Source organism: Lissotriton vulgaris, chromosome 8, assembly GCF_964263255.1.
Source record: "Lissotriton vulgaris chromosome 8, aLisVul1.2, whole genome shotgun sequence".
Classification (NCBI taxonomy): Eukaryota; Metazoa; Chordata; class Amphibia; order Caudata; family Salamandridae; genus Lissotriton; species Lissotriton vulgaris.
The window spans coordinates 327,383,021-327,403,473 of NC_141696.1; the positions used below are offsets into that span (position 1 = coordinate 327,383,021).

Here is a 20,453-nt window from a genome sequence, read left to right on the forward strand (position 1 = left end):
CTGATTTCAAACCAACTAATTAGACTCAGAAACTCACAGAAATTTTACGTTCAATACAAACTGACGTGTTAGCTAAAACAAAGCTTCAAACACGTATAAACGTACGCAACCTTGTAATCCGAGTCATCCCAGGAAGATGCGGATTCACGTACCTGACCTATAACGAAGGTGAAACTGTACCAATTGCTTACAAATCACACTTGTACATGCAAGCTGAAATAAAATTCACTTCAGCTGAGAAAATTCTGACAGCGGTTCAAACTGCTATAGCAAAAGAAAGAGCCCTCGCACAGGGAAAACGCATATCGGTCGTTACACCTGTACCTGCCTTAGAGGCAGTGACAAGAGCGAGCATTCCAAATGCTAAAGCTTTACATCCACAATGGATACAATGGGTTAATTCTCTTGCTGCAACAGACGTTGAATACGTTTTTGACCCTAGCTTGAAAACACAAGAATTTCTCCAATACGAGTACGAATGTCCTCTGCCGACCGAAATTCTGCCCCTTGAACATTACGGCTGTATAATATATACAGACGGATCAGCACAGCCCGCAATTGGGGGTAAACAAGCCTATAGTGCTGCGTGCGCGATTGTAAAAGGTCGCTGGCGCGAAGGTAAATTCAGACCTATGGTCACAAAAACTCAATCACTTGGACACTTTTCAGCTCAGCGAGCTGAACTACAGGCTTTCAAGATGGCGCTTGAGAATACCGATCGTGAATTCCCCCGCTAATAGTGTGCGATTCGTATTACTGCGCCTAGTCTTACAATGAATACTTGAAGGACTGGGTTGAAAACCATTTCAAAGATGTGAAAGGTGGCACAATAAAGCATAAAATGCTTTGGGAACAAGTAGTTCTTTTACAGAAAGAACTACAAAAGACTCACGTGATCCATACACTGAATCATCAGCGTGATGGCGTTCACGTCGCAGGGAATTCATTGGCCAATGAAGCCGCAAAGACAGCCGTCCACATGGCTTCCGTAGCTACAATTAAGCGTTCTAAAAAAAGAATAGACGGTGAAACGCTACTAGCAGTAAAAGCCTCAATGGAAGGCAATTATGTGGCGTTACCTCTAAACTATCCACTCGGAAATACATACATAATTGATGCAAACTCCGTTCTTTTTGTTCAAATCCCTGGAGTGGGGGACAGAGTAATTCCACACAGGAAACGGAGAGTTTTCTTGATTCAAGAAGCACACATGGAAGAGGGTCTGAGGCACCAAGGGATCTTAACTTCTCTAATAGAATTACAACTGAAGTACTGGTGGCAGGGAATGAGCGTGCAAATTTATAACTTTGCAATGGCTTGTCAGAACTGCAACAGAGATCGCAGTCATGAACCGGACCAGGAGACTGACAATAGCACAGTCAGTCCAGCCCAGACACCTCTGTTAGATAGCATTAGACTGTCTACACGCAGGCGTCCCTACGGACGGATGCGGCCCCACAACAACTAGGACAAGATTCATTTGGATGTGGCCCCAGCGCTCGGCTGACGCTAGAACTGTTATAAAAGATTTGCGAGTCTTTATCGGCCCATACTCAATCGGAACTCTACATTCTGACCAGGGTCCTGCGTTTAGCTCTCGAGCTTACAAGGAGGCCATGGCCAGCTTGGGCGTTGCATTGCGGTACTCTAGTCCCTTCTATCCTGAGGGTAATGCGGTAGTGGAAAGAAAAAACTGTGACATAAAGCAATCTATAACAGCGAGGGTATTAGGTTCGGGTGATGGGTGGGTCAAACAATTAATAATTGTCCAACGTAGTCTTAATAATCTGCCAAGAAATTCTCTGGTTGGAATCACTCCGTATGAACTTTTGTTTGGTACTAGAATAATAATCGAAGACCTCGATAGTCAGACTTCAGTGGTGGAACAAAAAACCTTTGATATCAAAGATCGTTTGGATGTCTTACAGGACTTAAATGAAAGAAGAAGAAGTCTGAGTAGCGCAAAGCTAAAGCAAACGGCCCCTGAAGAAAAACTACCTGTCCCAGCAAGACCTGTCTGGATTCCAAAGATTGGGGATCTGGTCAGAGAAAAGATCGCGGTAAAGAAGGAATTTGGGCCTTCTTACAGAAAAGCAGTACCTGTGTTAGCAATCAACGGAACAAGATCAGTAGTACTACCGCCCCTTGCTGGTAAAAAGGAGAACCAAGTTGTATCAATCGACCTGGTAAAACCACAATCATGTGGCCAATAATAAGTAGTAGGCCCAGTGGACTCCCAAGATGTAGCAGAAGACCAAAACCTTGCTACAATTCAAGATGTTCAAACTGAGAGACTAATCACATTTGATAAACCTGCAGTGAATAAAGAAGGACTATGCAACAAAGCCATGGAACATGTGCCTCTTGAAACCCAAATTGCAACAGTTCGTCAAGAAACACCTGTCTACAATGATGTAGCCTCTGACTATACTAAAATGACAAAGGAAGAAGCAACTACAAAGATTAATAACAATCCTGATGCGATTTCAGCAATTGACAGAACTGCCTCTGGCTATTTCATCAATTACGATGACTTTTCTGAAGATCCTAGTGAACATGAAGAAAAGCCAGCCAACAAAACTTTCAAAGAAAAAACAACAGAACTCTTTCATCAACTTGGAGAAATATATCTGATTTCACCATGGATTGAATTGTGGATTGTGTTAGGTGTACTTTTTCTCCTGCTCTGGCTCATTTTAGTTTTAAGCTTGGGAAGAATGATTGATGGAAAATACAGTACAAAGGACACAGCAAGTCAGAACATCAACTTGGTCCTAAAACCTCACAAGTCATCTCATGTTGAAAAAAGAGACCTGTCATCAGTAAACATCACAGCCATTCCTATACCTGGTGGTGTAGCATGGGACGCTACTGATTACGACATCTATGGCCCGGTTGAACTCTTGAAGTATCCACACCAGTTCAAGGTTTCTTTAAGTGACTTTGTCTCACCGAGCACTTTCTCTGATGATTGGGACTTTGAGACTATTAATAATATGATGTCTGATTTAGAAATGTCAGCAACATTTACAGATCATGATTATTTAGAAGGTTCATCTGATTGGGAAGAAATGTATTGCTTTAATCATTATGGGCACCACTATTTGCATAAATCTGTAAAACCTAGACAATGTTTTTACTTATAATCAATGGAAACATTGTCCAACATCACCAAAAGGCAGCTCGAAAACATTTTATGAGAAATTTCCATACTTCTCAGGGTTTAATGTCACAGATCCAGAAACGTTTTATTTCAAAATTGTGAATAAGACAGGAATGAAAAATATGTTGGCCAATACAAAACAGATATATTCTGAAAATTTTTATGAACAAATGTCTACATTTGGTTTTGAATTCTGGAAAGATAACATTGAAACAAAAACAATCTGGGGTTCAAAAGATTAGCAAGTACAGGGATTAGAATCATTATTCAGAGCCTGCATGATCCCAGAACAAAAAAATGTTCCTGAATGACACCATTCAACAAACAATCTGTAAGATTTAAACAAAGATTTAAACAACCCGTCTATACCAAAGCCTATGCCTGATAGAAATAGCACTACAGATGAGGGTTAGACATGTCCCATATTTTACACCAAAACAGAACTAATCCTGATTGGAAAAAATGGTTGATCTGGGCCACAGACACTAATAACTGTCAAGATAGATTCCTGGACAAAACACAGGGGTTCAAACAGAACAGGCTGGACCCAAGATATTCCCAGAGACAACATCCAGGGATAATAACAACATACAGTGTAGGAAAACAATGCCTCAAATGGTTACAGAAATCCACACTACCCAAAATTAAGCAACACTTGACTTTACTTAAAGAAGGTGCCGACTTGTGGGATTATTTATTGGGACCTTGCAAACAGCGTCAGAAACGTTTCATATACGCCGGTATATATGCTGCTTACAACGAAGCTTGAAAAGTAACGCAAATTGAAACTGCTGAAAAAATACGAGAAATTGATTGTATTAATTTGGAAAAATCACTGTCTGTAGTGGACAATGGGTTACCGACTCGGTCCTCCAGAATGTATTCTTTGGACAGCATTGTATCATCTGCTATTGATATAATAGAACAGGATATGCTAATGTTACAACATGACCAGTCCCAATTACGTTCTATTGTACAGTTAGGCTGGATGTTGCAAAATCTGCGTTCAGGCTATGTGCCTTGGTGTCTAATCAACACAACGTCATTATTTTCTATCTTTAACCTTACAGATAAACAAATCTCGTTGGCACAAAAAGGAGCAAACTATACAGTGCTGATCATTGAAAAACTAGAAAGATTACCATTAACAGTTTCCGAGAGGCCTGTCATTGAATGGATAATACATGGTACCATAACAATACCAATAACGACATTCCAGTTTCAATACTGCCTACAGCATATACCAGCGGGCCTGCATGAAAGGTTGGGTAAAGGATACATTAAATCATTCTGGAATTTACCTTACACACATAGATGTTGTAGTGGGTGTAACAAAGAAGTATTTCTTAGTGGGAAAAATTGTGAAAACTCGCTAAGTGGTACACTTCTGTGTCAAGAAATTAATTTACATGGAGCCTGTGAGGGTTCATCTAATGACCTTTCTTGCCACTTGCACGGCACCCGAGCCACACAAATAGAACCTGTTTTGAGGCAGCTTTCCAACGGCAGATACGTTATGTTAAGTGACCACAGCTGTTGTGGCATGTTGCCAGGAACGGCCTATCTCGTCAGTGTTACATCCAGGGTCACATGTTGTATGCAAGTATTGTATCCAAACAGCAAGCCAGACAAGGGGGCAACGATTTGGCCTTCATTGAATATCTCTTCTATTCGAATTGATACATTAAGCAGAATGAAAGCCATTCTTTTACAAAAACTGTGCCTTTGACCTTGTCTAGAGAAACGTATGATCTGCAAGTTGCAAGGACCTCAGCAGAGATACATACATTATTATCAACAAACTGCCCCGTACATTTCGTAGAAATGTTAGGTCAAATTTTAAACATGTCAGATACCAGTGGCATCGCACATATATTTAAGACACTTTTTTCGGGACTGTTAGCACCCTTTGAAGCAGTCCTGAGCATTTTCCCGAATTTCGTGCACTCTGTGTTCGGCGGCCTGCCTCTCATTTTGGGACTCATAGCAGGAATTCTATTTTTGTGCCTTCTGCTCTGATATGGCAAGTCCAGTCACCAGCGATACCCAGATTACCATTGAACAAACGATCCAGGCAATGCGGTACCGAAATGAGATAACACAGGTCCTCGGCTTGGCTCGTCTAAGAGATCTGAATACCACATGGTTTCCATTATTCAGACCAATCTGTCAAGATTGCATCTTACCTGTTTTACAATGCCTGCTCTGCGGAGAAGAATGCGTGTTAGACATCTGTCTTCCACTTCCATTAGCAGTACCTATGGATGTCGATACTTTGCCTGGTTCAGTAACGGCTCATGCAACGTGTTGTCCCCAGCGGCTACCAATTCTGATGACGGCATTCGTTGAGACCTCACCATTACGACTAGGTGACGGTGAGGTACGAGATGAAAGCGGCACACAGGTACAACTTTCTGTGAACATTGCTGATCCAGATAATGCTGACGGTAATGCATCTCGCATGTGCACTATTTCTACTTTTTCGGAAATGGCCCAACTTTCACCTACTGTGGTAGACGAATTCTTTGCCAGCCTATCTGAGTTAATGTTTTCTCCTAACAATGAGAATAACTCTTGAGAAACAAGCACACAGCGTTCCCTGAACTTTGATTTTGGCCTTCAGTTTTGATAAACAGAACTTCTAAAATTTTTAACTATTTTTTACTACAACGAAATTATTTTTTCTCAATACCAAAATATTTACCTATTTTTGGCACAGAGTAATCTGCTTAATGTAGAACTAATCTTAGAGAACAAGATTTCTATTTTTTGATACCTAGAGACAATATTTAAACTTAGCCTCTAGCACATGTACAGTATTATATAAATCTGTGATGAAATGGTCTCGACCTTCTCTTCTGTATTAAGAGCCATTTCATAAATGTAATTTTGTGAATCATTCAGCCAGCATTTCAAATGTAAAACTATATGCATTATTTGAATGAAACCACTGCTTAGAAAACGTACAGTACAATACTCATTTTTCGTGTACAAACAATTTCAAATGCATTTTATGTATTTTTGGGGTGGGATTGTAAACACATGCTTAGAAATCTTATAAATGCTTAGTATTTAGTAAAGATGGACATTCTACGTGGAGTGGGTGTTGTAAACGTATCTAGGGCTCTAGTGTAATTTTCCCGATTCATGCCCTTATATAGTCATAAGAATCATAACCATATTTAGGCACAGCCAATGCAGTCTAAATACAGCATGGCTACTTCCACTAAGCTCCTAGAGTACAACGAGTTCTTGAAGACAACCAGCCTTCAACAGTACGGGACTTCCCCATGGTTCAGTATGGATTTGTCCCAGTACTCCTGGAGCGAGTAAAGAACTTCGAGTTCTTAGTGACGTTATTATGTCCACCCTTACGTCAAACTCGGCACCTCCCAGGTATAAATATACCCACATCTGCCCTAGCAAACACACAGTGGTTTGGAGCAGATCGACTAACTACTTGCCCGACGCCCTGCTGTAGCGAGTGCCGAAGGAAGTCGACCCTCCAGCTGACGCACTGAGAGAGATGCTGTATTTTCTCCTGTTGAGAAATCCAGCTCCAGTGTTTTCCTGCTACCCTTGCGGGTTACTGGGAGATCGAGTCCTGAGAGAGAGATACAAGACCTCCTTCATTCTATAACCAAGGTACGGAGTAACCCTGGGCGAAGCACTACGCTACGCTTGCGGAGTTTGCAAAGTTTGTGCAACTTCGCACTACGCGAGCTGCACGTAGCACAGTGCGAACACGCGTAGTGCAGCGTAGCGTAGTGCACGCTCATTTTTTGCTTGTTCGCGGTCCTGAACGTCATGTTCGCGACCGCGAGCAAGCAAAATGACATCTGGGCGAGATTCTCAACGCGGGGAGGTAAGGTTTCTCATTGTGAGTGGTTGCGCATGCTCGCGACCGCTCTCAATGAGAAACTACCAGTTTGCGTTGAGAAAGCTGCAGCTCGAGTAATAATCTACTCGAGCAGCAGAAAACTACAGCTCGCACTCTGCAAGATGCCGTTTTCAATGATTGCATAGTGCCGGATGCTTGTCCGCACTGTGCAATCATTGAAGACACATCTTGCACAATGCGAACATGCTACTACGCAGCTCGCGTAGTGCTACGTGAAGTTCGCATAGTGCGAAGTGCACTTCGCGTAGCGCTACTTCGCGAACTACGCCCACCCTTAGTACGGAGCTGATTAGACCCTTAGAGAATTCTTGGATAGATTCTTGGCAGAAACTATTTAACTCAAGCTACACCTCACTTACTTCTTCCCTTGTACTAGACTTAGGTTAGGTACACCCGGGTAGGCGTATTTTAGATGCACCAGTTGAGTACTTTTAGTCATTATTTATCATTGTATGTATTTTATCTATTTTAAGTATTTTATGGCTTAGAAACCATATAAATGCTTTTACAGTATTATTTCATAATACTCCTTTTACTGTACACACTTTACTTCATAGCAAGTATTACGATTGTTGCAATTAACTTCTCTTGCATGAGAAAGAAGACTGCTCAATAAATAACCTTTTTATTGAAAACGCCCGTCTCTCTATTTCTCTGCAAAAACCCTGGTGAAACGAAGCATGCACTATTGACTGAGTGAAATAGCCATCTATTGTTTCCGCAACTCTGAAGATATATTTCTTATTCTTGGGGAACAAAGTTGTCATGTTATATGGTTGTCAGAAACGAATCCCTTCTTGTTTATTCGAGAAAGTTTCTAGTGACCTCTAAGCTAGCTGGAATTCACAGTTAAGTCTAACACACTCAATAGAGACCTAGTCGACTTCAGTCCTACGTCTAAACTATCGTTTATATCATTCCAATGCGCAGAGCCTATTGGGAATATAGGAACTACACTACAACCCTGTTAGAGACAAAAAAAGCAGCGCTAACCACGGTTAACGCTGCTTTTTTACGTCTGCTAATTTTCAGACTTAACCATGTAATCCAATGGGAGGTGGATTACATGGCTAAATCCACCATCGGCTATCAACAAGGATATCCCTATCCTTGTAGTTTTACCGCTGCATTACCAGCGATAACCTCCCAAAATGATGCTATCTCTGGATTTTTGTTCACCTAGGCGGTTAGCATTGTTAATAACGCGATAACCAGGCGATATTATCCAGCAAAAACGGGCGTTAAAAAAATTAACGCTAAGTGCCCTTAGCGTTCATTTTCCCTGTTCCTTGTTAATATGCCCCTTAGTTTTGAAAGAACATGTTGGACCACTAGCAGTCACAAAAAGCTCTGACTGCTGAACAAGTTGAGTACCCCTCAAAGAAGTACAGAAATACCCAGCAGCACCAAAGTAATACTACTTATAATTCTTATGTTTGAATTGGATGAGGGAATAAGTGGAGCAAATGGTTTACACAATTTATCAACTTTTTCTTGAAGTGAGTTAATTCCCCATTGGTCATTTAAGATAGGCCTGGCTGAATCTGAAGAAAAAGCAGCATTATAATTGCCCATTATAGCAACAGATTAACAATCTAACACAATATAAATGAACCAATATTCAAGATCCCTGTGATCTGACAGTCAGGGGTACTCCAAGTCTGGGGTTCCACGTCGTTCGCTTGAGGATCATTTAGGCCGTGCAAGAGAAAGTACAATCATAAAACAATAATACTTTTAAACACTGGTAATAATGCCTGGAAGTAAAATTGGCAAATATCACTTCCATTCCTGGTGCCTCCTCTTTGTTAAGAAGTATGGATGAGTCTGGCCCTGGTTCCCGCAATGCATGTGGTGTACCCATGCTATACTTGGTTTCAATGGCTTATATAAACAAAATCCAAACCTAGGCAGGTCACAGAGGATGGAGCTGTGGACACTTTTGGGCCAGAAGGTATTAATGCTCGTTGAGTCTCAGGTTCTTAAGCTGGCATAGGCCCAAAAGATGCACACAATGTTGATGGTTTATGAAAATGAAAACCCTACCCGAAGCAGGTTGTGGGGAATGACCTCTGGGGCAATCAGTCCTACTGGGATACTGAATCCTATCGTCCCATATTTGTACTGTGGCTTAAGGCCATGAGATTCCTACCACTTCAGATATTTATGTAGTCATGGACCCAATCTCAAGCAAGTTACAGGGTGAGTGTAGAAGCTGTTAGACCAGACGAAACACTTGAAATTGAAGTCGTATTTTTATTATGTTTTCAAAGTCATTCACTTCCACTGTAATTGGGGCACAGGAGTATTTTTGGCACCTAAACAAAACTTGATGCTCTGATAAAGGGATACCAACCCCAAATGTAACCATTTACAACAGCTATTCACAAATGTGATGTAGAAGACATTATCTTAAAATTATACTTCATGCATGATGATCTAGGCCAGTATGTCACATTGTAACATGTTTTTCCATTTCAACAGCTTGTCCAGCAGGTTACTTCAAATGTTCCACTGGTTTATGCATTGAGAAGATTCAGCAATGTGATGGGATCGATGACTGCTTTGATGAAAGCGATGAACTTTACTGTGGTTGGTATCTGCATTGAACTTTATTTAAACAATCATCAACCAATTTTGAAAGTGTTCTGCATAATTGTTGTTGCAGCAGTTATGATCTCAGCCATTAATTACCCACAAATAATACTCTGACTCCTAGTGATGTGGCAGCATTTGATGCATCATGAAGGAACAGGTCAGGCCTGCTTTTTTATTTTTTAGATACATTTTGTTACTGGCTCGAAGGGCCCCTGAATGCACAGTGCCCAGAGCACAGAACACCCGTCCCCCCTCCCCTTGAAAGCATGGTTTACATATCTTTATTGCTGACCTCGTATGTTTAATCAAATGTACACGATTGACTTCATGCCTGCCTTTGGACAGTCTATTTTTAAGCAATTATTGGCAAAGTGTTTACTTTGTGTAGTGCTTGCACTCACATTCACACAATATACATACATTCACAAACAGAGACCAGCAAACACACATACTACAATGCATAGAGACCAACAGTCAGATATACCAATGTGCAGCATAAGGTGGAGGGTGGTATGCATCAGATTAAGAACATGATTTTCAGACTCCTATGGCCACTCCCTGTCCCCCTCTCCTCATGTTTAACCACCTCTTTAGCTTGCCTCAAAATGTCCTTTTTTTCCTCACTCTGCATCTCAAGTTGCCACGTTCTTTACTTCTAAAGTTGACCAATAATGATCTGCTTTTTATGTTTTGAAGCAACCACTGATACCCACTTTCTCAGATATGTCTCCTATTTGGTCTACAGCGCATATACATTTGTCAAACAAGCTCCATGTCTATATTGCTAAACTCCTAGCTGTACATTCCCCAGTGTCTTTTTCTCACTCTCTTTATCTCTTTGTTTCTCCTGAGTCCTTGCCAGGTTCATTTATTTTGGAGGTATGTTTGCTTACATAATGAATCTTCCCATCACCCTCTATTCTTCCATTTTTTTTATCCCTCTGCTTCTTTACAGTTCCAAAACTGTTAGTCTTTATAGAAGCACATTCTCTTCTCTTATGTATTGTATTGTATTGTATATTGGATTTATATAGCGCTTATCACCCAGGGGTCTCTAAGCGCTTGCCTTGGGAACCTGTCCAGGCTTTTCCCTGTGAGATAGCCCCTACAGGGCATCCCCAAGATGAACGCCAGGCATCCCGCCGCGGGGGGCCATTGTGGAGATTAAGCAAGCTTAATGCCCAGAGTTGCAGAGTGTGAACCCATGATTAGGTCAGGCACCGAAGCGAGAATTATCGAGTCCGTGGACATTTGAGCTCAAGACCCTGCCGCGTCGGGAATTGAACCCTGGTCCCGGGTCTGACCTCTGCTTTAGGGTCTGCCTGCTCTAACCAGTGAGCCACACTTCTCCCCTATTATGTGTTCAATCTGACTTCCATTCTACCCACTCTACTAAACCCTTCCTCATGGCAGTCCCCAAACGTCTTCATTTTTCTGGTCACAACATGCTCTCTCTTCTCTTTACTTATCTTACTTTATTTTGGTGCGGCTTTCTACATGGTGGTAGCACTGGCCAAATGGAGGGGAAGACAGCGACTTGCTGATGTAGCTCACTTCTAGGGCTCAGCACCGGCTTTCCCGAGATACCGAAAGGGGATGAGAGAGCAAATGTATACATCACAAAGTATGAACAGAATAATTAATGATCTGGTGACCAAACAGAAGGACGACAGGTATTAAATACACAAAAAGGAAAGAAATGGAATGTATCTTTTTAGCTGCTTTGTTTCCTGTCTTCTGCAAGCCAACCATTGACACAGGATTAAGTCTCAGCTGCATTGACTGATGTGTTTGGCTGCCACTCAAAGACAGTGAGCCCTGAGTGAGCAGCAGATCTGGGACCTGGAAGCTCTAGGCCGTGCCCAAGAGCACCAGTATATCTCAAGCTTCTGAAAGCCATTTTGAGAACACCTGATGCAGGCAACGACTTTGAGGGATAGAAGGAGGTGGCCAAAGGCTGGGAACAGATGAGAAATTGACTAAGACAGCGGCTGCGAAGGTCAGCACTCTGAGATGTGATTTACTGGATGCCCTCACATTTGATACCTAAGTTCAGGAATTTCACAAAATTAAATCTGACAAGGGCAAAACCCTAAGACAGTTATTTTCTCTGAGGCAGCCACCCCCTAGAGGCTGACGCAGAAATGGACCCTCTGGTAGTCCACATAAGCTGGCTTTTTTTTTTTTTTTTTTTTTTTTAAACTTTATTTTTGTTGCAGGTACGAGACACATATTTTCTCCGTCAGTGGGCTGCATTCCCACACTATTAATCGTGTACTAATCTAGAATACAGTTGTAGACACGGCCCATCAGCCCACATCCCGGAGGCCGGGCGGCGCAGCTGCAGTCAATCAACCGAACCTTAAATAGTCAGCAGCAGTGCGGGTCATCCATGTCAAGTCGATATCCTGCATTTTTCATACAAAAACACCCTCCCCCCCAACCCCCAACTATAGTCATTGTGACTGAATAACAAACCCCAACAAGCTCATTGCCACATCAGTTCCTCGTATCCCCCAACATTCGGTGCAACTTCCCTATGGTCACAGATTCGCCCTCGACCTCCTCCCCCATCCCAGCACTTCCCCCCGGAACAGTACCTTTCCAGTCTTTTCTTTCAAAAATTTCTCCTCGGTAGTACATACCACCCCGCTCATGGCTCTGCAGTTCCAAATTAGATCCCCACTCCCATTTGTAGGTCCCCCGTGTTTGACCTGGCGTACCTCACTGTCCTCCCTCCAAACCATGGTAGTGTCTCCATTTCGCCCAGACCCTCCGAAACTTTTTAGGGCATCCCCTCGCCTTATACGTCACCCTTTCTGCAGCCATGTAGAGATCTAGGCCCCTTCTCCATTCCTCCATGTCTGGTGTCTCCGCGGCCCCCCAATATTTTGCGATGTCCCTCTTGGCCACTACTAGCGCCAGTACTAAAAATATGAGTTGGTAGCGTGGTAAGTCTACTTCGTTCGTCATGCCCAACAACGCCAGTTTTGGGTCCTGCTCTAACTCTATCCCCAGGACTTCCCCCAGTTCCGTAAAAATTTGTGTCCAGTATATGCGTATTTTATCGCACGACCATATTGTGTGGTAGAAGTCACCTGGGTGTTGTTGACATCTGAGACACCGGGGGTCCGTTATTTTTCCCGTTTTGAGGAGACGTACCCTATCAAAGTAAGTCCTGTGTAGCACGTGTAGCTGAATGAGCCTCAACCGTGACTTAATCGCCACCTCGCGTGGGTGCATCAAGACTATCTCCCAGTCCAAATCCTCCATCTCGCCTACGTCCGCCTCCCATAGTCTCCTAAGTTTCGTTAAGTCCCCCAGCATAGTGTTAGTCAGTGTCTTGTATGTGAGCGAGACCGCCTGATGCGTTATCTGTTCCTGCAGAAGCCTACCTTCTAGCGGGGCGTATTCTGGCAAATCCGTGAGAGAGATGTTTTGGGCTCTCCACGCATGCGCCAATTGTGTGTGCTTGAAAAGTTGAGAGCGGTGTAGTCCATAGTCCATTTGTAGCCTGTCGAACGACTTCAGTTCCCCCCTATATATGACATCGCCAATATGTGAAATACCTATGTCATCCCATCTTTGGAAACCTTTCAGCTTTTTGAGTTCTGTGAGCCAATGGCAGTGCCACAACGGCGTCTGTCTAGTTGGTCTCCCCTTCCACCCCATCCGTTTTGTCGCTCGCGTCCACGCCCATAGTGTGAGCTGTGTCGCCGGTAGGAGCGACCTCCTTATCCTACCCCCGTAGAGATAGTGGTATACATTGTGAGGCGACAGCTTTAGCCGTTCCAGTGCGTACGTCGGGTGGTCAGCCGGGGCATGGATCCACTCGTTTATTGGCGTTAGGTGTTCCGCCCAATAGTACGCCTCTAGGTTAGGCAGGGAAATCCCCCCACTGTATTGGTGTCGCTGGAGCGTCTGAAGTGCAATACGCGGTTGTTTCCCCAGCCACAGAAAGGAGCGCAGGTCCGCGTGTACCTTGGGTAGCGTGGCGGCCGGGAGCGGGTAGTATTCGTTTTGGAGGGCATAAAGGAACTTGGGGAGGGTAATCATTTTGTACATCGCAGCCCTTCCTAACAGGGTGAGCGGCAGTTGTCTCCATCTATTCATGTCCACTACCGCCTCGGCCATGACTCGCTCCACATTTCTGTTGAACGAGAGCGCCCTGTCCAATGTAACATAGACCCCCAGATATTGAAACCCCTCTGTAGTGGTGAGCAGTTGGTCAGGTAGGGCCCCCCACCTATCCGCTCCTTGCGGGTCATAGAGTATTGATTTGTTCCAATTGATGGTATGACCCGCTCTTGCGCCAAAGCCCTCCAATACCCTGAATAACTCCGGGACCGAAACCTGCGGTTCCGTTATGTAGAGCAGCACGTCGTCTGCATACAGCGAGATTTTTTCCTGTGTTTCCCAGGATGTCTCCCCAGAGAAGCCGTGGATACCGGGGTTTTGTCTAATCCTGGAGGCCAGGACCTCGATTGTGAGCGTGAATAGTAAGGGGGACAGTGGGCACCCCTGTCTCGTGCCTCTGAATACCCTAAATTCTCTGGACATTCTGCCATTGACTCGCACACGCGCTGTCGGAGCTGTATACAGTAACTCTATCCACCCCTGAAATTTTGGGCCAAGGCCAAACCGCTGTAGTGTTGCCAAGAGGAATGGCCAGTGCACAGCGTCGAACGCTTTCTCTGCATCTAGGGAAAGAAACCAGTGGGGTTCCGTTCTGTCCTTGACTTCCTGCAACCAATTATGTGTGCGTCTCAGGTTTAGTTTAGTCGCTCTGTCTGGCAGGAAACCTGACTGATCTGTGTGGATGAGATCTGGAATCACCGACCTCAGGCGCGTCGCCAGTACCGTAGCCAAGATCTTCACCTCCATGTTAAGGAGTGAAATGGGGCGATACGAAGCACAGTCGTCAGCGGGTTTGCCCTTTTTGTGAATCGGTACAATGGTGGCCAACGAAAGGTCGGGTGGGAGGCGTCCTACCCGATAGGAGTCAGTGTAGAGGGCTTTCAGGTGGCGCGTCAGCAAATCCGCTGTACGTTTAAAAAATTCCGCAGGGAATCCATTGGGCCCCGGCGTTTTCCCTGTTTTGAGCTTATTGATGGCCTCGGAGATCTCGTCTAGCGAGATATCTGTCTCCAGAGCCGAACTGGATTCAGTGTCTAGAGCCGGCAGATCCACTCCCTCCATGTATTGTAGTGCGTCCTCTACCGTCCCGAGGTCCCTTGCCGCATAGAAGCTTTCATAGTGCGCCGCAAAGGTATCGGCTATCTCCTGTTCGGTGCACACCATGACGTCATCTGTCCGCCTAACCCGTTCCACCCATCTGGCTGCCCTCTCCTTCCTACTCAGCCACGCTAGTAGCTTGCCCGATTTGTCGCCCACGTCATAGAGCCGGTGCAGGGTGGCTAGTGATTGCGTCCGCGCCTCGTTCGAGACAATCTCTTTGTATTCCCTCTGCTTGTCTATCAAGAGTCGTAGTGTGCTGTCCTCCTTGTGTGTCTGGTATTCTCCCTCTAAACGTAGTATTTCGGCCTCCAGTTCCACTATTACTGCCTGTTGTGCCCTACGATCCTCCCGCAGCCTACTCTGTGCCCTGTCTCTCAGAACCGCTTTCATGGCCTCCCAAAAGGTCACTCCAGAAGCAACCGTGCCTTCATTTTCTGCTATGTATACTTTGACGTCCGCCCTGAGACCTCGTATCACGTCTGGCTTCTGGAGATCCCACGCTGCCAGTCGCCAGTCTGAGCCTGTCCTTCCTCTGTCAGCCCCCACCTTAGCGTACAATGGGGAGTGGTCCGAGATCCCCCGTGCCTTATACTCCGCCTTGTCCCCAGTGGTGAGATATTGCCTGGCCATGAAGATATAGTCCAGTCTCGAGAACACTCTATGTGCCCCGGAGTAAAAGGAATACTCCCTATGTGTGGGGTGGCGCCAGCGCCATACATCCGTAAGACCCAGGTTGGCCATGTGTTGTGATAGCGTCGTCTCCGCCCCTCCCCTACGTGTTGGCCCCGTGCGGTCTAGCTCCTCCGACATAACGTCATTGAAGTCACCTCCCACTATTTGTATGGTGTCGGCAGTGTTCATGAGGATCGTAGCTATCGCCTTGTATGTGCGTGCCTGTAGTTTCGGTGGGGCGTAGACTGAGAGTATTGTGTATCTTTGCCCCCTCCATACTCCCTGTACTCCTGCATATGTCCCTTGAGGGTCGCTCCAAGTACGTGTTGTTGTAAACGGGAATGCTTTGTTTACCAGTATAGCAACTCCCCTAGAATCTTGTGTGTACCCCGCATGGGCTAGGACCGCATACCTGCCTCTGGCTATGAAGTCACATTTTTCGCCCCTGAGGTGCGTCTCCTGCAAGAGGGCAAAGTCCGGCGCCACCCTCCTAATATATGCATTAACTAGACCCCTCTTTATCCTAGAACCCAGGCCATTCACATTCCACGTAAGGATCGAAACCCCCCTGCTGTCTTGTTGCGGTGTCGTCAGTGTACCTGCCATGGTGTGGGGTGGAGTTCATGTTCTGTTTGAGTCTGTGCTGGACACCAATGGCTGTACTGCAACCCCTCCGATTGTGGCTGTCGTCCCCCCCGCCTCCCTCCCCAACCCCAACTTGTGAAACTGTTTCCCCCCAGCGGTCCCGCCCCCTCCCCACCTCCTTCCCCATCCAGACTCATCCCCGCCAAGGACCGAGCTTTCAGTAGGAGTCGGTCTGTCGCCCACCCACAACCGCCCTTTATTTAGGTATTTTGAAACTTAAAGAGAATTTCAAACTGCGAACAACTTCCCAAAAAAAAAAGAATAGGAAGACAGTGATAAAGGAAAACAAAAACTGGGGGTAGTGACAACTTGCGTGCTATTGTGCGTTCCGGCCGACCTCTGATCTAGTCCACTTCAGCCGTGTTCAAGAGTGTGAGTCTTGTGTCGCCGTGTCTGACCCACTGCATCTGTCTGAGTGGTCTTGTTCCATGTCACGTATCACATTTACTAAGGGGTGGATGGAGCTCTGATGCGTGTCTCTTACATCGACCTCCGGTTCCGAGTCTCTAGTTTCAGCCTCATCCTCACCATCCCCTTCCGAACAGGCATGTGTGTGTGACCCCTGCCCACGTAGGTCTGCCGCGCCGGAGGTTCCTGGCGACTCCGACCTCCCCCTCCTACTTCCCGTCGCTGTGCGTGTTCGATAGGGAGTTCCTGTGGCACGCGAGTGCACCCTCCTGGATTTTTGCCGTTGTGGTTTTGGGAGATTCCATTGTGTCTTTTCCCGCACAGTTCTGTCCATTGCCTCTCGCCCCGCCCCTTCCCTGCTGTTGAGTATCGGTCTCTCTTCGAGCCATTGCCAAGCCTCCTCCGGGTGGTTGAAGAAGATAGACTTTTCCTTGTATATAACTTTAAGTTTAGCCGGGAAGAGAAGCATGTAGGTAATGTTCATAGATCTGAGCTTGGTTTTCACTGAATCGAAGGACCGTCTCTGCTTCTGCACCTCCTGGCTATAGTCCGGGAAAATCATTATGTGTGTGTTCTCTAGCCTTATGACACCAAGCCTCCGTGCCTCGCGTAGAATCAGGTCCCTATCTGCGAAGTTGAGGAAACGAGCTATCACAGGCCTAGGTCTCGCACCCTCCGGGGGTTTCGCCAGCAGTGCTCGGTGGGCTCTCTCAATGACAAAGCATGTCGAGAATTGTGCCTCCGGGAAAGTCTCTTTGAGCCACGTGTGCAGGAATGTCGCCATGTTGTTTCCTTCAATTCCTTCCCGAAATCCTACAAAACGCAGGTTGTTGCGACGCGCCCTATTTTCGGCATCATCGACCTTCCACAGCAGCTGCCTGTGGGACGCTTGGAGTTCTGCCATGTCTCTCCGAATCGTTGTAATCGAATCCTCTGCCTCCCCGATTCGCGATTCCGTCTCCGTCACTCTGGCCGAGAGGTTCCTGAAATCCTGGCGCAGGAGGGTGACTTCAGATCCCACCTCTCCGATTTTCACTTCCAGTGCCGCCCGTGATTCTTGGATATCCGCTCTCGAGGCCTGGATTGCCGCGAGCAGTGCCCCGGTGTCTATGTGCCCATCCGCCGCTGTGTCTTGGTATCCCTTGGCCTGTCGAGGTGCAGCAAAGCTATCCATGGGGCCTTTTGGCAATGGTTTGGGCGGCGGGTCCTTTTTCCCCATGGTGGTCAGCGTGGGTCTGTGTCCGACCTTGGCCGTGTGTATCCCGCCCTAGCAGAGCAGTCTCGAAGGTCCTCTGCCCGGTCACACTGATCTCTGGTGCTGTCCCGCTTGTCCACCAGGTTCCTGCTCCCACGTTCACCCCTCCCTTGCCCTATTAAAATTGCGGGTCGTGTTGTATGGGGCTGGCGCTGTAGTGCCTCCGCTACGTCTGCCACTGGTGTGCCGGGCTCCACTTCCCCGTGTCTCCGGTCGTCGGCGGAGTACTACCGCCGCTAGTCGTGTGCGGTCTTCCTCGGGGGGGGGGGAGCACCTCGTGCGTTTTATTGTCAGGGATCTAGTTCATTTGGGCTCCGATTCCTCCTATGCTATCCATGTGCTCTCCCCGCCGTTGATACTCCGCTGCCGGTATCTTCCACCTCACCACCGTGGCTGCAGCCTGCTCGTGTGCCCGCCCGTTGTTACCACAATTCCAGCCGCCTATGTCGTTAGGGGGGGAGGGGGGTGTCTTTACTCAGTTACACTGCCCTGTCCGTGTCTCACCCAGGTGTCTCCTGCTGCGTGTGCACAAGCTGCACCTGCCTCCTTCACCTGCGGGGTTCCCCCACCTTCTCACGCCCCTAGCAGGACCCTCTGCTCCTCCACCGTCTCAGACAAGGACGTGGATGTCACCAGGCCATTGCCTCTGTGTCTCGCCGTGTTCCGCCCAGCCGACAGGCCGCTGTGATGGTCGAGGGGGGGGTATGAGCCGGCGGTGCGTTGCCTCCACTCTGGCCTCGGCCGGTTATTGCTCCCTGTGGTGCGCTCTGGACAGGCTGGCCAGCCCTCCCTTCACAAGCATCCGCTCCGCCGCGGAGCCCCGCCCCCGCTGTAGGTCGTGTGGCGGGTGCGATCGGCGGGATTCCCCCACACCTGCCGTAGGGATGGACGTATGTCTCCGCTGATGCCAGGGAGGGTAGCGCCGACGTTTCCCCCCCTGCGGCGGCGTCTCCGTACCTTTTGCGGGCTCACTGCCGGGTATTGCCAGTCCGGGTCACGCCGCCATGTTGGTGAAGGTGTTCCCGCCGCTGGTGCCTGCTGCAGGGGTCAGCGCGTCTCGAGTCTCACACCTTCTAGCGTGGTACACCCCCGGTGGACACCCCACTCACTCCTCCCGCCGCAGTCTGGCTCCGTGACCCCCGCCACACACCGCTAGCACCATCGGGATGTCCGGGACCGGGTGCCTGGCTCCTCCGCCATGTTGGTGCAGTTGTCACCTCGCTCCTGCGCCTCACCCACCGCGGGCCTCCAGTCTCCCAAGCCGGCTCACGTTGTGCCGATCCCACCGTGGCGCCGATCCGCTCCTGGCCCGGTGCAGGGGTCAGTGCAGCAACCCGCTGGACATCGCTCCTCGAGCACCCTTTTAGAGCGCAGTCGCCATGTTGCCTCCTCGGGGCTCCCCACCGCCGCCGGCCAAACTCCCGTTTCTCGGGCTCTAGGGTCGTCGGAGCCGCCGTCTACCCCACCCGGCAGTCCCCAGGTGGTCCTCCACACTTTACATATGTTCCGGTGCTCAGTGGTTGAGTATTATGTCGGATTTCAATGTTGGCCGGCCGGGAGCTCACGAGCCACACGTCTAGCTCGGCATGCTGTTGGCCACGCCCCCCCCACATAAGCTGGCTTTGACTCAATTAGCCCATATTACTGTTTCCACAGGGTGAGAAGAGTGTGAATCCGCAAAGACACAGAAATAATGCAAATAAACCTTTTTAAACCAGAGAAGTCAGAGATCAGTCAGCATCTGGCCTGGGTCAGAATAGATGTCACTGTCAAAACCATATATTAGCTGACTCCATGATCCTACTTTTTATTTGATTTAATTTCCTTGATAGGAGGAGAAAAAACACACTGGACTTTTATTCAACCATTGGGTAAGAAGGAATAAGTTGCTAGACACAATTAATCAGTAAACAGTGTATGTTCATGAAAATAATTTGAATCCTGCTCACATCTTTATTACGTAGGATTCTTATAAAACCTTTGAAGGAGGTGATGATCAAGGGAAGGAGGTGATGACCAAGGGAAGGAGGTGATGACCAAGGGAAGGAGTTCATCACCAAGGGGCCCATTCACAAACTGCATTTTGTACTATGTAAAGTAGAAATACATTAGGGTTAATCACACACTTTAAAGTGCAAGTCACAAACATACAGCTGGAGACCTTCACCTCTCCTATCTTTTCTGTGCAGAGATCTTTGCCAAGGTGTGCAGATCTCTGCACACATAAATGTACCCCTTGTAGTAAATGTGGGTGGGACATAGGGATGTGGCTGGAAATTAGGAATATTAGTACGAACTGAGAGGGATATATGCAAATTTAAGTACGGGTTTAGGGAGGGACTTGCTAATGCAAATTAACACCCATAAAAGACTAAGACAATTTCAATTCACAAATTACACTTCAAACTTAATAGCCCTAAAGCTGTCAAAACACACTCAAATATACTCCAGCCCAGCTTTAGAGAAGGTCAAGTACCACACATGGCCACTCACTGGTACTGCAACACACTCCCATAAAATAAAATGGAGGCAGGGAAATTAATGAACACTCATGAGAACTAAAGTTTAATTAA

The 20,453-nt window shown here is 46.8% G+C and overlaps 1 protein-coding gene across 1 annotated transcript in view; it reads left to right on the forward strand.

The window, feature by feature from the left end:
• The window catches only part of TMPRSS7 (transmembrane serine protease 7), a 454,018-nt gene that overhangs the window by 306,457 nt on the left and 127,108 nt on the right, over window positions 1–20,453 (forward strand). Inside the window, exon 9 of the mRNA XM_086933268.1 lies at window positions 9,549–9,656. Coding sequence (XP_086789394.1) covers window positions 9,549–9,656 — 108 coding nt within the window. The remainder of the gene's footprint in view (window positions 1–9,548; window positions 9,657–20,453) is intronic.